This window comes from Hordeum vulgare, chromosome 6H (genome assembly GCF_904849725.1).
Source record: "Hordeum vulgare subsp. vulgare chromosome 6H, MorexV3_pseudomolecules_assembly, whole genome shotgun sequence".
Taxonomy (NCBI): Eukaryota; Viridiplantae; Streptophyta; class Magnoliopsida; order Poales; family Poaceae; genus Hordeum; species Hordeum vulgare.
The window spans coordinates 84,937,239-84,950,678 of record NC_058523.1 but is presented as its reverse complement, the minus strand read 5'-3'; the positions used below and the strand labels follow the sequence as shown (position 1 = coordinate 84,950,678).

The 13,440-nt window shown below is 49.3% G+C and overlaps 1 protein-coding gene across 3 annotated transcripts; it reads right to left on the bottom strand.

Moving 5' to 3' along the window:
* Positions 1-5,048: 5,048 nt before the first annotated feature.
* Positions 5,049-11,712, bottom strand: LOC123404308. 3 transcript variants are annotated; one of them, XR_006611729.1, is made up of 4 exons: positions 11,350-11,712; positions 10,913-11,046; positions 6,103-6,410; positions 5,049-6,005 (listed from the first exon to the last, which is right to left on the bottom strand). XR_006611729.1 is itself a non-coding variant. In XM_045098235.1 (3 exons), the coding sequence occupies exons 1-3, from the start codon at positions 11,616-11,618 to the stop codon at positions 5,430-5,432; spliced, it is 435 nt and encodes a 144-aa protein (XP_044954170.1). In that variant the 5' UTR covers positions 11,619-11,712; the 3' UTR covers positions 5,049-5,429. The 3 variants fall into 3 exon arrangements, 1 of the variants encoding a protein (XP_044954170.1); XR_006611728.1 differs by having other exon boundaries at positions 5,049-5,461; XM_045098235.1 differs by lacking the exon at positions 6,103-6,410 and having other exon boundaries at positions 5,049-5,461.
* Between the last annotated feature and the right edge of the window lie 1,728 nt (positions 11,713-13,440).

Genomic DNA, 13,440 nt, shown 5'->3' with positions numbered 1-13,440 from the left:
GTACTTCTCAAACGAATTTGATTCATTTTGGGCGGAACACGGCATTATTCATGAGAGGACGCCTCCCTATTCACCCCAGTCAAACGGGGTTGCCAAGCGGAAAAACCGTACTCTAACTGATTTGGTTAACGCCATGTTAGATACATCGGGTTTATCCAAGGCATGGTGGAGGGAGGCTATATTGACCGCGTGTCATGTCCTGAATAAAGTTCCTACAAAAGATAATGAGGTCACTCCCTACGAGGAGTGGTCAAAGAGAAGGACGACGCTCTCGTACTTACGTACTTGGGGCTGCTTGGCGAAAGTCAATGTACCGATCCCCAAGAAGCGTAAGCTTGGACCAAAGACTGTGGACTGCGTTAATTTGGGATACGCTAAGAATAGCGTAGGCTATAGATTTCTAGTAGTGAAATCTGAGGTACCTGACGTGAAGGTCGGTACAATAATGGAGTCGAGGGATGCTACATTCTTTGAGGATATATTTCCCATGAGAGATATGCAAAGCACTTCTAGACAGGAATCTGAGATAACTCCTGAGCCTGCCATTCCTATGGAATGCTATGAACAAACACATGATGAAAATCCTGAGGAAGATGATGAGGAAGCCCGTGGTAGGGGCAAGAGACAAAGGACTGCAAAGACCTTTGATGATGATTTATTTGTATACCTCATGGATGATAATCCCACTTCTATTTCAGAAGCGTACGCTTCTCCAGATGCTGATTACTGAAAGCTGCGGTCCGTAGCGAGATGGATTCCATCATGGCTAACGGGACATGGGAAATCACTGATCATCCATATGGTTGCAAACCATTGGGATGCAAGTGGGTGTTCAAAAAATAGCTTAGGCCTGATGGTACGACTGAAAAGTACAAGGCTAGGCTTGTGGCCAAGCGCTATGCCCAGAAAGAAGAAGAAGATTTCTTCGATACTTATTCACCTGTGGCTAGACTGACCACCATTCGAGTACTACCCTCATTGGCGGCCTTTCATGGTCTTCTCGTTCATCAAATGGATGTTAAGACGGCTTTCCTGAATGGAGAGCTAAATGAGGAAATCTATATGCAACAGCCAGATGGCTTTGTGATAGAAGGTCAGGAAGGAAAGGTGTGTAAGTTGCTGAAATCTTTATATGGTCTGAGACAAGCACCTAAGCAATGGCATGAGAAGTTTAATACAACTCTGACATCTGTTGGCTTCGTTGTTAATGAAGCTGACAAATGTGTATACTATCGCCATGGTGGGGGCGAAGGAGTTATATTGTGCTTGTATGTTGATGACATACTAATATTTGGAACCAACCTCAAAGTAATTGAGGAGGTTAAGTCTTTTCTGTCTCAAAACTTTGAGATGAAGGACCTTGGGGTGGCTGATGTTATCTTGAACATCAAGCTGTTGAGAGATGATGAGGGTGGGATTACACTTTTGCAATCCCACTATGTTGATAAGATTTTGAGTCGCTTTGGATATTCAGACTGCAAAATTTGTCAAACACCATATGATCCTAGTGTGCTTATTCGAAAGTTTAAAGGCACAGCTATAGATCAATTGAGATTCTCTCAAATTATCGGTTCACTTATGTACCTAGCTAGCGCAACGAGGCCTGACATCGCGTTTGCTGTGAGCAAACTTAGCCGGTTTGTTGCAAACACGGGCGATGTTCATTGGCGTGCTGTTGAAAGAATTATGCGCTACTTGAAAGGTATTGTCAACCACGGGCTTCACTATACGGGATTCCCATCGGTACTTGAAGGGTATAGTGATGCGAATTAGATCTCTGATGCTGATGAGATGAAGGCCACTACTGGGTATATCTTTACTCTTGGGGTGGTGCTGTTTCCTGGAAGTCTTGCAAGCAAACGATCTTAACAAGATCGACAATGGAAGCAGAATTAACAGCATTAGACACATCTGGTGTCGAAGCAGAATTTCTTCGAGATCTTTTGATGGACTTACCTGTGGTTGAGAAGCCGGTTCCGGCTATCCTTATAAACTGCGATAATCAAACAGTTATTGTTAAAGTGAAGATTTCAAAGGACAATATGAAGTCCAACAAACATATAAGAATGAGATTGAAGTCTGTCAGACGTTTGAGAAACTCCGGAGTGATAGCGTTGGATTACATCCAAACGGCTAAGAATCTGGCAGATCCCTTTACTAAAGGGCTATCACGTGTTGTGATAGACAGTGCATCGAGGGAGATGGGTATGAGACCCACATGAGTTGCCATGGCAGTAACCCAACCTATATGATCGGAGATCCCGTGAAGTATGACCTGGGAAAACAAGCCAGTGGTGAACTGAGGAGAGTAACTTTACTAACCCACTCCGTTGGAGATGCAATACTCTCGGATACTGTATGGTAGGATGACTACTGTCTTAATGTGTTCTAAAGCTTATATGTAAGCAAGATGCTGTCCTACAGAGCGGTCTTTGGAGGAACACACCTATATGAGCTTGACTGCTGGTCACAGTCTATGAGATTTGGGTGATCTCTAGTAAACTCATGAATAGGCCAGGAGTGTGACTAATATGCTCCACCCGAGGGGTCACCTTCGGCAGCCTAGTACTAGTAAGACTTGTGGTGAAGCTCCTTTACGCCAAACTGACAATTCAAGGCATGGTCCATTGTTCAGTTGTAAAGGGGTGTAGCTACTTGCTCTAGGTGAAGCTCAACCTTAACAGGTCTTCACTGAAATGCTGGTATATTAAAACAGTGTTTGGAACGAGGGAACACGATGTGCCCTTGAGATCTGGTGGGGGATTGTTGAAATTAGAGATGGGCCTTAGGCCCATAAGACAAATTTCAGAAAAATTTCCAAGGGCCCATGTAGGTGGTGGCATGACAAGGTGATGGGAAGTTTAGTCCCACCCCGCTAGTGGAGGAGAATTTGGACCCCTTTATAAGGGTCTCTCTTCCACATGCTATTGGAGAGTGAGAAGAGAAGGTGCCCTCGTGCACTCCTCCTCCGCCGCCCGCCTCGCCACGCCACGCCTCGTCAGCCGAGCTCATACCTACGCGCTTATTTTTGCCGGTCAGGAACGGAGAATACGTAACGGACAAGGCACGATCCGAGACGTCGGATCGTGGCTGTTACCGACTCGGACGTGGGTTTGGCCCACGTCTCTCCACCCAGCCGCCTTTATAAGCAGGCGATCGCCTACCCTAGCCGTCACGAGAATCAGGTCACATCTGCCTCACGCGTTCCTGCCTTAACTGCTGCTGCCGCCGGCGACTCCGTCCCGTTTACCGCGTACACGGTCGACGGTAGAGCAGGCCTCCGAAACCTCGCCTCTCCGGTTCCTGTATGGGAGAGGGGCGATTAGGTTTTTGGGGAGCGATCACGCGACTGCTCGCCTCCGTCCGTCTGCTTCGTCTACGTCCGCGTCGCCCTCGTCATCGCCATGTCTTCACCAAGCGAAGCTGACCGTCTCCGCGAGAAGGCCGAAGACGAGAAGAAGGCGGCAGAGGACACTGCCGCCGCCGCCGCTGCTACGGTCAACTGGCCGATCGGAGGGTATGATGTGTTTGTCTCTCTCCTGTTTCTGTTTGCACTAGTAGTATTGCCTATATGTGTAGATGTTTCTGCTATATGCGTAGTACTTGCTAGTATACTCCGTGATCACTATGTCATGAACCTAGTCAATGCCATGTTAGTAATTATTTCATGGATTAATCTGCTCAGAAAATTGCCCTATTTACTCAACACATCATAGTAGATAGTTATGGCCAAAGTGAAATGCTTAATTAACTATTGATTCCTTATCTTAAAAAAGATGACAAATGCTTCCCCTAAAAAACTCATTGCTAGCACCAGGCAGCTCATCAAAGGATTCTTATTTTAGTATGGAGTATCAACGTTTCCTAAATTGGTTTATTTCATTTTTAATATAATAAAAGTAAACCTTTTTTCCGATTGGGTGTGCAGGGATGTAACTTCAAGAACTTGATGAACCTGTGAAGTCTATTGAAACAACAACTAATCTAAGACAGTCGGCAATGTTGTCACAGAAGTATCTGCAATGTTAATGCCAGTTACAAAGTGTTGGCCACTTGTTGTATTAATCCTTAACCGGAACAGTATTATTAGCCACATGTTCAGCGATACTTCCTTTTTCTTCCTTGATCCAAACCGAACCACTTTACGCTGATGAATGCCTATGCTGCCATCAACTGGGAAGATTTCTGTTTAGCGGAGGACCGGGAAGAAATTAAAGGTGCAACCCGCTCAACATAGCATCTTTTGAATATCACAACAGAACTGTACTGGGAAAAAATGCAACTCTTTATAACAAACTATATATGTTCATTGTTCAAATGAAAGGAGTGGGGCGTTTTGGAGCACGAGCTCCATGGAGCCCTGTTTTTGGAAATCTCAAAATTCATCAAAATTCGTATTTTTACATTTCAAAAAAATCTGGAAAAAATATGGATATACATGAAGGCATAATACACATGTGTGCAAATTTTTAGAACATAATACATTGAAACGAGGTTTGTGCAAAATAAATAAATTTGTGGCTTTCGAACACATGATACTATTCATCTCAAAAGTTCATGAATTTATTCTTTTTGCAAAGAATCTTAAGGTATTCCATACTATTTTTTTGCACACATATATATTTCGTCCTTGTGTACTTGCATTTTTTTCAGATTTTTTTGAAACAGAAATTTTGAATTTTGAATTTTTCAAAAACAAAGAGCTTCATGGAGCCCGAGCTCCAATAGGCATTTCCGAATTGAAAGCAGCTAGCCTGATTATGCTTCTGTCAGAATAAGTCATCCTGACGCTGCAAGTTCTCGCATGGTATGTTATCCTTTTGACTCAGTAGATCCATGAAATTAGAAAAACTGCACTACTTCTTGCCGTCCGACTCTTAGGTTTTCCTTGACTAGACTGTTGGCATGATGCAGATCCACACAAAATAACCCTATGTTAATCTTCTCCTGCAAAATATGCTGCATTTGAGCATTTCATACCAGTAATACGACGGAGCAAAGTTTTATGTTCAAGTGAAACATGAAAGCGAGTATTCAAGTGTTCTGTAAGAACTCTAGAACAGCGGCGAAGTATACACCGCAAGAGCTTCTGATTTACTTTGTTATAAGGGAACATACAAGTTGCGGGATCCAAGAAGGTGTAAGGCAAGACATGAAGTCAAGAGGAAACATTGCTACATCCTATGAGCCGCAGCTATTTTTACAATACTAGTAAGATGTCCGTGCTACGTCACGGAATCACAAAAGATCAGATGAAATATTTACTGAAGTGTCAGGAGTTTAGTAAACAATAAAAGATGCACCAACACATTTATCAAAGTGATGCCATATTGTGGATAGGTACACGCCGAGCAAAATCAAACATATGGTTTCCAACTGATATACCCCCTTGGCCAAGCAAAAGGGGAAAATATTAGGTGCACCGGAGCTTATGTTGTGCTTTTCAAATGTTCACAAAATTCTGAAAAAATTTAGCACATTCACACAACATTAGTGCAGGTTGTCACAAAATTTCAAGTTAAAACTCGAAACGTAAATTGAACAATAAAAATGATAAATTTAACATTGAATAGTACATAACATAACTTGGCTTTAGATTTGACCCATTATCACACTGATATTGAATTTACCATTTTTGTATCTTATAAAATATTTCAAATTTCGACACGAAAATTTGTGACATCGTACATTGATGTTGTGTTAATGCGCTAGATTTTTGTATGTAAAATATGATGGGAAATCCTTATATAATATTCCTCGACCAACTCATATTCCTTTTTTGCCTCAAAATACTCTTGAAATTTCTCCTCGCTCCAAATCCCCAATTGATGTGAGCATACCATCAGTAGGAATAATCATATCTGATTGGTTTGTCACTTCATCATCCCAAGAAGACGTGTAACCTAAATGTGTCACGTATGTCGGCTCACATATAAATAGACTCGTATGAGCTTGTGGCATGCCATTGGAGCCTGCTCTGTTGGACTTATTATTATCGCCGACCACTGTTATTTAAAGTTGGACCATAAATAGTCAGATACTGCAAATTAAGAAATATTCAAACATATTTCTCCGCCACGCAATAAGGGACAAGATAGTAACCTTTTTGTTTTCCTTCATCATTTTGTTGGCGCGAGTGCTGTAACATTTGGCCGGAAGATCTGACCCCCCCCCCCCCCCTACCACCACACCAAAAAAACATGACGAAGTATGAGGTTATCCAAAAACACTTAAATATGAAGCCAGTTGCACTACTTATAAATATCTGATCATAATTACCAATCTCTAAATGAGTGCTCATACTGAATATCTATTCAATCAAGCTCAGCCACTATGTCATGACCTTGTGGTTCTTAGTTCCACACCTAAACCCATGGGTTTCTCTTGAGCTTATCAAGTATCTTTTGAACCTGCCATGTGGATCATCATTTAGAAAATCAGTGATTTGGTAAGAACGAAAATCCAATTGCAGTTGGAGCAAGTACTGAGTATTTATGTGCATAGATTAATCACAAATGCATATGCACTAATAGAAAACAGGGCTTTCGTCCTAGCCCCGATCGAGTAATAGTCCTGGCCGCTTTACGAACCGGGACTACTGCGAGTATTAGTCCCGGTTCGAACAGTTAGGAGCGGACGGGCGGTACTGCCATATTTAGTCCCGGTTGGTGTGGGACCTTTATTCCCGGTTGATAACACCAACCGGGACTAAAGGGGTTGACACTCTAACCCGGACTAAAGGGTCTATCATTAATCCCGGTTGGTATTACTAACCCGGACTAAAGGAGCCTTTAGACCCGGTTGATAACACCAACCCGGACTAAAGGTCCTCTGTAGGCTAGTTCAAAAGGAGAGCATCCCATCGCAAGTCACATGTTTTGTGTAGGTGGGGTGGTAAACTACGCAAGTCAATACACATGAGGTCTTGAGTTCGACTCCACCGAGTTACATTGGTGGGAGGCATTATTATTTTTTACGTGGTGAGACTTTTAGTCCCGGGTCATGTTCAACCGGGACTAAAGAGGGAGGTGCTTTAGTCTCTATTTATTAGTCCGGTTGGTGAATCGGGACTAAAGGTCTTTCCTAACCGAGACTATAGCCCGTTTCTCCACTAGTGATGATCAACTTAAGCAACTTCTTCAAGACTTCAACTGTAAGCAATACCTGTTACCTTTTCTAGCTACAAGGTGAAACTAATTACTTCAATATCAATGGTTAAATAGTCGCATTTGGTCAACAGTATAATTAACTACTTCGGAATGAAAATAGAGACAAGTGCTCATACTGAATATCTGATCATAATTACCAATCTCTAAATGAGTGCTCATACTGAATATCTATTCAATCAAGTCCAGCAATCTATGCGTATACATTAATAAAAAATCAAACTACTATCATTCATTGTGTACCAATGATATTAGCATAGTAGTGGCTAGCATAGCAAATATAAGTACAGTACAACATTTACAGGGGAATGTACCAATGCTTGCTCGCCTAATGTTATGACCAGAGGCCCAGTTAGCCAAACTGGCCCAGTTATCTTAATAATATTAGTTATCTTAATAATATTAGGAGCTTTGCCCAGTTTATTATAGCCTAAGGAACTTATATATAGTCATGTAACCAGCACTTTTGAGATTAAGCAAAGATCAATCTATTTTGATCAGCTCCAACTAGGAGCCGGTGCCCTAACCCTAGCCGCCTCTTCCATCGTGCCGCCGCCCTCATCCGTGCGAGACGGCGCCCCTGCGCCGGCAACCACGGCCGATCCCCTCCTTCCCCTACAACCTCCAACCAAGACCCGGTAAAACCCTAGTTTCTACCAGTTTGGTATCAGGAAGCTCTGGTTCAATCATGTCGTCGCAGCGGCCCGCCTCTCCACCGTTCCGCTGCCGTCCACCACCACCACCCCGATGACCACCACGGCCGGCGCCCTGCAACTGCCTGCGCCGGCCTCTTCTGTCGCGCCGCTTCCTGTTGTCCTCACCCCGGAGGAAGTGACCGGCGCGATCCGCGACCTGGCCACCACCGTTAAGGGTATCCGGCTCTACCTGGCCGCCCCCCTACGGGCTGCAGCCGGTCGCGCCAGGCTGTCGTGGCTGCCATGGCAGCCGGCGGCAACCGTCACGCTCGCCTGGCCGCTGCAGCCAACACTACAGCTGCCTCCGCCACCCTCGGCCGGGCCGCTGCAGCGGCCCTGCAGCTACCGCCGCCGCCACAAACCACCTCCGGGCCGGGCCCTACCTCTGCACCGGGGGTGCCGATCCACTAGCTCCGGTTTCCCCCCTCGCCGTCGCCGCTACCGGCCTGGGTGACCGGGTCGTCACAGCCGGTGTACACGACGGCCTCGGCGCCGCCGCAAATCCAATCGCCACCAGCGCCACCCCCGCAGTACGGCGGGCCCTCTAGCTTCGTCGGCCCCGACGGGTACCCGGCGCCGACCCCTGCACTACTCCGCGCCGACGAGCCGTACCGCCAGGGCGGCCCTACCCACATGTCGCGGCGCTTCGCCAAATTGGACTTCACCACCTATGACGGCACTGAGGACCCCCTGAGCTGGCTGAACCAATGTGACCAGTTTTTTCGGGGGCAACGGACGCCAGTGTCGGATCGCACCTGGCTCGTTTCATATCACCTCCAAGGCGCCGCACAGACGTGGTATTACGCTCTCGAGCAGGATGAGGGCGGCATGCCTCCATGGGAGCGTTTCCGCGAGCTCTGCCTCCTACGCTTCGGGCCTCCGATCCAAGGGAGCCGGTTGGCGGAGCTTGGCCGCCTACCCTTCACCTCCACGGTGCAGGACTTCATCGACCGCTTCCAGGCCCTGGTGTGTCACGCGCCTGGCGTGACGACTCGCCAGCGGGCCGAGCTCTTCGTCGGGGGCCTCCCCGACCACATCCGCGTGGACGTCGAGATGCACGGACCACATGACATCCAGATGGCCACGTACTATGCCCGCGCGTTCGAGCAGCGGGCGGTGGCTATGCAGCAGGCGTTCCCGGCCCAGGAACCTTGCCCACCCCCTCAGCCGGCTATGTCTGCACCCAGCCGGCGACAGGGACGCCCGTCGCAGCAGCAACTCGACCGTTCCGTCGGCTAACCCTGGCTGAACAAAACGAGCGTCATCGCCAGGGGTTATGTTTCAACTGCGATGAGCCCTACGTGCCAGGCCACGTCTGCCCGCGCCTCTTCTACCTGGAGGCGGACGACTATGTCGCGGAGGATACAGCTTCCTCCGAGCTTGCCGAGGCGGCAGCCCCAGCGGCAGCCCCAGCGTCAGCCACCGCTCTCGTGGTCTCACTGCATGCCCTTCCCGGCATACGAGCGGAAACAACGATGTTGTTGCCAGTGACGGTTAATGGGGAGCGCCTCTTAGCTCTCCTGGACACGGGCTCTACACACAACTTCCTGCTCGCGTCTATTATGCGTCGCCTGGCCCTCCAGCCGACGGGCGGCGAGCAACTCCGAGTTACCGTGGCTAATGGTGACCGTCTCCGCTGCCACGGAATTGCGCAGCAGGTTCCCATCCTCATCGGCGACGAGTCCTTCGCCATCATGTGCGTCGGCATCGACTTGGGCGACTACAACTTCATCCTCGGCATCGACTTCTTGCGGACGCTCGGACCCATCCTTTGGGACTTCGACGCACTAACCATGACTTTCTGGCATCAAGGGCGCATGGTGCAGTGGAAGGGCGAGGGTGGCACTTCTCCAGCAGTTCCCTCTCAGCTGTCGACCGCCATAGCAGACTCCGAGCCGCCCCTGTTGGCTCATCTCCTGCAGTGGCACGGCGACCTTTTACCGGTGCTCCTTGTTCACAAGCCCGAGTGCTCGTGGCGTTTCTGCCTCGATTACCGTGCTCTCACTGCCACGACGACGAGGGTCAATTTTCCTATACCGGTCGTGGAGGAGCTCCGGGAAGAGCCGCCAGTGCCACGCTTATTCCCTACGCTCGACTTGCGTTCTGGCTACCATCACGATCACTTCGAGTTTTTGGTGATTCCTTTCGGTCTCCCCAATGCGCCGGCGACATTCCAGGCCTTGATGCACGACGTACTTTGGACCAGCTCAACCCTCCGAAGGCACCTTGGGAGCAGCTCAAGGAGTTCCGCCAACATTTTCTAGATGTCCAACTCGAGGACGAGTTGTTTGCGCAGGCGGGGAGAAATGTTATGACCAGAGGCCCAGTTAGCCAAACTGGCCCAGTTATCTTAATAATATTAGGGGCTTAGCCCAGTTTATTATAGCCTAGGGAACTTATATATAGTCATGTAATCAACACTTTTGAGATTAAGCAAAGATCAATCTATTTTCATCGGCTCCAACTAGGAGTCGGTGCCCTAACCCTAGCTGCCCGTTCCATCGCGCAGCCGCCCTCATCCGTGCGAGGCGGCGCCCCTGCGCCGGCAACCACGACCGATCCCCTCCTTCCCCTACAACCTCCAGCCAAGACCCGGTAGAACCCTAGTTTCTACCACCTAATCAATTAGTTAGTTGTGTCAAAGAGAATATAGAACAAAAAAACAATATTGCTTAGTAGAAGAACTCAGAACATAACAAACAAAATATTGCTTTAGGATCCAGAAATAGACTCACGACTTCCAGTTTTCATGTCAATTACACCAAATAAAAATGACATTATTGTCCAATAGTAGTACATGATGAATCTGCATATTGAAATAATAAGTAAAATTTTGATATACTAAAGAACTTCAATACAATCTCTAGCCTTCATGACATTCAGGTCTATTCCCCTAGGAGTAACAATGGCATGTGTGTTTATATTTTCATGCAATTCTTGTGATTCATTTCTAAAATAGCTAATGTTGCAAAAAAAATATAACTTGAGTAGTTCCATCGGTTGGCACCATCACATATATGCAGTTGTGCAAGTAAGAAGAATCACCCATACCTTGGAACTTAACGAAGGAGATCAAAAGGCGAAGTCCGTTCAATCTGAGTATTTTTGTGACCAGCGCGTGGCTTCTTTGGGTGTAGTTGACACAGCGTGAGTCACATATGCCTGCCCAGTTGCTTTCTATTGGTCTGCAAGAGTAGTTTTAGATAACTCAACCTTGGCGCGCGAATTTCAACTCTGGGTGACAGAAAATTGGATATATTTTATTGGGATGCAAGTGGTTTCCAGAGACTTCGGCCTAGGAATGCGGATTTAACATTGGTTGACTAAAAATTTAAATCTGGAAGGCGGCACGTGTGGGAAGGAACGGGATTGTGAAGGAGGGGCAGTAGCCAAGCATAGTGAGTCATAGGGACGGATAAGGAGCAGCGGGTGGCTGCGCCGCCGCTTATAGAAGAGGCGTCGGGGAACATACTGCATTGGCGGCGTACCTGCGGCGGTCGGCGTCGGTGCAGACATGTGATGGGGAGAGGATTGCGAGAAGGAGGGAGTGGTGGCAGTGATGGTCGTCGGTGGTCCTGCAGCGGTAGGCGAGGAGGTAGTAGAGGCGTCGGCGTCCTGCTTGCCGAGATTGGCGTCCAGTGAGATGGGAAACGGGTGGAGGAGACGGCGGGGAGGATGGGGCCGTGGCGTCGGCGGGCAGTGAAGCAGAGAGGACGCATGAGAGGGGTTGGGGTCGGATGGCGCCGGCAACGACCATCTCGTCGGATTTCAAAGTTGCCGGCGGTAGTGCCTGCCTTTCCCCCTGTTTTGGAGATTGGAGATGGTCAGATGGGTTGGGACCTCGGGGGAGATGGATTTGACCTGTGGGGATGACATGCATATCTAGTAGAACCCTCAAACCCCGAACTCTTAAAAATAACCGTTTTTTTTACAGCTTTCGTCCGAAAAACGGCGTAGACTACAAACCCTTAAACCTTTAAACCCGTAAATATTTTTAGAGGTCCAACACTCAAATTAGTTTTGAGCCTGTAGAAGTGAGGGTTGGGAGGAGAAACTCCTCCCAACCCGCACTCCACTTCCCACTCGCGCGGGAGGTAGTTGGTTCCCGCCCGCGCGAGGAAGTTGCCTCGGCCGCCGCCGCCCCGCCTCCCCCCGCGCTCCGGCCGCCGCCCCGCCTCCCCCCGCGCTCCGGCCGCCGCCCCGCCTCCCCCCGCGCTCCGGCCGCCGCCCCGCGCTCCCTCCGTGCCCCGGCCGTCGTGCCCCCGCGCCCGTCCAGGCCGCCGTCGCGCCCCGCCCGCCGTCGCGCCCCCGCGGCCGCCCCGGCCGCCGTCGCGCCCCCCGCGCCCGCCCAGGCCGCCGTCGCGCCCGCCGTCGCGCCCCGGCCCCCCGCCCGCCGCGCCCGCCCCGGCCGTCGCGCCAGCCGCCCCGCCCGTCCCGGCCGTCGCCGCGCCCGCCCCACCCGCCCCGGCCGCCGCGCCAGCCGCCCCTCCCCTTCCCTCTCCCTGCCGCAGAAGGAGCTCGTCGCGGCGGCGCCGCAGCAGCAGCAGCGCGCGAGCTCCAGCAGCCGGCGCGCGCGGTCCTGACTGTATTTCGATTTTGAGGGTTGGATTTGAGGGTTCTAGTCTTTGCCCCTGTTTTTCAGCCCTTAAAAGTGTCAAAAATGTGCAATTCTCAACCCTTAAAACTGGTTTTTGTTTTAAGGGTTTGAGGGTTATACTAGAGATGCTCTTAGAGCAAGTCTAGTAGAACTCTCAAACCCTCAAACTCTTAAAAATAACCGTTTTTTTACAGTTTTCGTCGAAAAAACAGTGTAGACTAGAACCCTTAAACCCGTAAAAAAAATTAAGGGTCCAACCCGCAAACGCCATCGCAACCTGTAGAAGTGAGGGTTGGGAGGAGTTTCTCCTCCCAACCCGCACTCCACTTCCTCTCCAGCGCGGGAGGGATTTTCATCCCGCTTCCGTCTCCAGCCGCCGCCTCCTCGCGCCCGCCTCGCCGCCATGGAGGCCCCCGCCGCCGCCGCGCACGCCCCGGCCGCCCCCGCGCTCGCCCCTACCGGCCCCTGCGCCCGCCCTCGCGCTCGCCTCTACCGGCCCCGCGCCCGCCGCCGCGCCGCCCCGCCCCCGCCGCCCCTTCGCAGCGCCGCCCCGCCGCAGCCCCGGCCACCCTCTGCAGCCCCGGCCTCCCCTCCGCCGCCGCCGGCCGGCCCTCCTATTTTCACTTCTGCATTTTTAACAAGTGTTCATTTCTATTGCATTTTTCAGTTACTAATATGTTCAGGTGCACATATCTTTAGATACAAATATGTTAGTACATTTACTGCCATATCTATTTTCATTTAAAGTTATCTTCACTGCACATGTCCATTTTCACTTATATATTTGTCCAATTATAGTTTTTTCACTGCATATGTCCATTTACATGTTGAATTGTCTACATAAGTAATTTAGTTGCTGAGTTTTGAAATGTTCCACTTTCTGAAGTGACAAATGGAGAAGATAGTCAGTTGTTTTCAGTTGAATTTGAGCACAATGGGATATTTATAGGGCAGGGTACAACTACAAACAGATGATATACAA

Excerpts from the sequence above, each read along its gene's own strand:
- LOC123404308 (XM_045098235.1), bottom strand. The coding sequence starts at position 11,618 with ATGGTCGTTGCCGGCGCCATCCGACCCCAACCCCTCTCATGCGTCCTC. Across the intron at positions 11,047-11,349 it reads ACCGACGCCGACCGCCGCAG|ACCAATAGAAAGCAACTGGG; the intron begins GTACGCCGCCAA and ends CTACTCTTGCAG. Across the intron at positions 5,462-10,912 it reads CTCCTTCGTTAAGTTCCAAG|AATTTTGTGAACATTTGAAA; the intron begins GTATGGGTGATT and ends AAATTTTTTCAG.